General features: G+C 42.8%; 1 protein-coding gene across 1 annotated transcript in view; it reads right to left on the reverse strand.

Moving 5' to 3' along the window:
* The window catches only part of LOC104959282 (transcriptional repressor scratch 1-like), a 9,445-nt gene extending 8,653 nt beyond the window's left edge, over positions 1-792 (reverse strand). Inside the window, exon 1 of the mRNA XM_010787147.1 lies at positions 391-792. Coding sequence (XP_010785449.1) covers positions 391-508 — 118 coding nt within the window. The 5' untranslated portion in view covers positions 509-792. The remainder of the gene's footprint in view (positions 1-390) is intronic.
* Positions 793-3,460: the final 2,668 nt, after the last annotated feature.

The raw sequence follows: 3,460 nt of genomic DNA on the forward strand, positions 1-3,460 counted from the left end.
TTATCACTTAAACAATGTGTGTCTCTTTCACATCTCTGAGTATGTGGCTGTTCAATCTCAGTAGGTGAAATATTTTCATTTCTCACTTCCTGCCATCTCTCTGACCTTCTTCTCCACATAATAAAGTTTCATGGAAATAATCTTGGCAGGAAAAAGATATTTTCAATGCCTTTGATTGGTACACTCTTGGGTAGCGACCGCAGTCTGACCCTGTAATTCCTTTTCCCTCACCCTTCAGAAACACTCATGACTAATGCTTTTAAATCTCATGATGAAGAAATACCCCGGATAATGTAGCATATACTGTGTGTGTGTGTGTGTGTGTGTGTGTGTGTGTGTGTGTGTGTGTGTGTGTGTGTGTGTGCTTGTGCGTGTGTGTGTGTGACTCACCTTTGTCATGATGATGGAATCGCAGACTGAGGGCTTCTCTTCTGTGACTATATGAGCTCTCCAGCTGTGCTGAAAAATCATCCAATTTGATTTTCTTCACCAAGAAAGAGCGAGGCATGATGGGACAGTAGTTGCTCCTTCACTTATGCAATACAAAAACACACCCTCCTTCTGTCTTCCACTTCAAACTCCACAAAAACCTTTATCTGAAACTCTTATTTGCTTGGTTTTAATAATCGTAAACTGGTTTCAGCTACTAAAGGTGCCTTCAGTCCCTCCAATTAAGATAGGAGACATGGCTTTTAAAGATCACACAAACCAATTGCTCCTCGTGTTTTCTAGCATACCTAAAATCTACTTGTGATTTGTTGCTGCTAATCTGTTTTGCTCTCCACTGGAAGACCTGTAGAGTTCTGAAAGGTTAAAAATATGTATATCAGTTCCAGTTGTGGCTATCCTGTTTCTTGTTTTAATTATTTTATTCCGTTTCTTCAAAATATAAAGACTGGACAGTTTCTCAGAGCAGTTCTTCGCCGGCTCCTAGTCGGTCTCGTGCTTTCAGCACCGGACAGCTCCCCTTCCGCTTCTTCCTCGTGCCACAGCCACTGTCCGTTCAGCACCGGAGACAGAAAAGAGAGAATAAGAAGTTTCCGGAGGTTTGAATCAGCTCAGCAAGAAGCGAAACACAATCCGCTGGAAGCTCCCGAGCAGGTAAATCAAATCAATCGGGATTTGTGTGAGTTTTAGAATTACGGTAGGCGATAAACGAAGGTTAAAGATGTTCAAAAAGACAAACGTTCAGTCCACAAAACGTCTCGACTTCTCAGTGTACAAAATGAGCCAAATGTCATTGCAGTTCCTCCAATTATTGCTCTAAAATGTTTTTTAATACTGCAGTTGGAAGACCTCTTCTCTAAATCTCTCTTTCCCTCTCTCCTCTCCTCTGTCTCTCTTCCCTCTACTTGGCGCGTGCGGAGCTGCGGCTCTTTCTGGTGCACGAGATCAGCTGTTGCAGTTTTATAGGGAGCGAGAGAGAGAGAGAGAGAGAGAGAGAGAGAGCAAGAGAGATGGAAGTGCTTAATTTTATTCATCAGAGGAAGAAAAAAGAAAAAGAGCATCTTGTGGGACCAGCAGCGGCGCGCGGAGATGGCCTGGGAGGGATTTAATGGTGTGGTTTCAAGTGCACGCTCACTTGTTTTTTTCGTGGCAAGGAAATTCCATGTCAATACGTTGTTGTTGTTTTTTCTTCTAACAGTTCCTGGTAGAAAGGGTGTAGTGGTAAACAATGCACTAGATTCTACTACAAAAACGTTTAAGAAAAAGTAAGCAACATTGGTAATCCTCATTTCTTACAGCTCACGAGTAAGTCCACTAGCAGACAGGTTTTTGATGAAAATCCTTTACAAACTGAAGTAAGAAAAAAATACATAATTTGGGGATTTTTTGACAGAAGCATCCTTTTAGGTTTTAAAGCTAAAAATATAAGCTATATTTGCACTTTTACACATTTACTAGCTTCATTAAAATGTGGCGAAATCGTAACATGTTTAACTGTAACCATAATCAGATCACTTTTAACCACGGGAATAAAACTGTTGGTTTACAGAAAAAACGGCACCCTACTGCCTCATGATTTTAGCCATCCATGTGCTGAGAACCATCAAATCAACCTAAAAACCAACTTCTTGTGGTACTGAACACAGGTCAATGCTTTTACACTGCAGTCGACCAATTGAGTTCCCTTTATGCAAACGAGCTTCCCCCCTGGGCCAATCAGATGTTCTACTTAAATCCAGACTCAGCATTAGCCAATGAGTTTAGTTAATGTAACTGAGGTGTAGCTGTTTTTACTGAATGGTCTTGCAGAGAAGGAGAGAGAGGGAGACAATGTCAGAGTCTCATGTAGGACTTTGTGTTACACGCAATGTTCAGAGAAAAGAGACATGCTGCAGAGCGATGATGCACTGTTGTGGTGTCACTTAAAGAGGACTTCTCCCTCCAGCCAGTAGACAGTGACACACACACACACACACACACACACACACACACACACACACACACACACACACACACACACACACACACACACACACACACACACATACACATACACAGACACTCATGCAAAACCCTACCCCCATTGATACACATTCAGGCGGGCACGATGATGGTGTGTGATGTAATGCCGTGACGTGTATGTTTATGTAAGTTCCTTTCAGTGAGGTCCTTGGAGTTAACCTATTGTTGTACTTCATTGATAAATTATAAACGTTGCAAGCTGGTACGAACAAGTATGCGTGTGTGTGTGTGTGTGTGTGTGTGTGTGTGTGTGTGTGTGTGTGTGTGTGTGTGTGTGTGTGTGTGTGTGTGTGTGTGTGTGTGTGTGTGTGTGTGTGTGTGTGTGTGTGTGTGTGTGTGTGTGTGTGTGTGTGTGTGTGTGTGTGTGTGTTCTTGTACGTGTTTGGTTAAGTGCATTGCTTTTGAACTTATCAGTCTGGACTCCCTGTCTCTTGGCTCGTCACTTATTGCTTCTTTATTTATGTGTTGGTGCACTGCATTGAAGGAGTTTCTTGTCTTGTCTCAGAGGACTGTATAATATTAGATACAGACACCAACAGTATGTGTTTGATCATGAAGTCTGAGAATCTTAAAAGGCTCCTGAAGTCAAGGGAGTCTGCTAAATGGGAGCAATACACCACATTCCTGTTGGACTTTCGATTCTTCTTATTGAACCAGCCCTATTTTTATACCATGATTCCCCCTTTGAGAGTTATCGTTTTTAATACAAAGCCTGTTCTACCTGGTCAGCTATCTCAATGCCCATACAAGGTACTTATTTTCACTGAGACCACTAGCTGGTTAATATGTAACATTTAGTATTGACCGGCAGTGGCTCAGTCAATATAGGGGCTTGTGGCTCAGTCAGTAGGGGCTTGGATTGGGAGCTGTAGGGTCGCCGGTTCAAGTCCCCGACCAGACCTAAAATATGGAGTGTGAACTGCTACTTGGAGAGGTCCCAGTTTGCCTCCTGCCCTGCCATGGTGCCCTTGAGCAAGGTACCGGACACCCC

The sequence above is a fragment of the Notothenia coriiceps genome, unplaced genomic scaffold (genome assembly GCF_000735185.1).
Source record: "Notothenia coriiceps isolate Sejong01 unplaced genomic scaffold, NC01 NC01_scaffold00030209, whole genome shotgun sequence".
Lineage (NCBI taxonomy): Eukaryota > Metazoa > Chordata > Actinopteri > Perciformes > Nototheniidae > Notothenia > Notothenia coriiceps.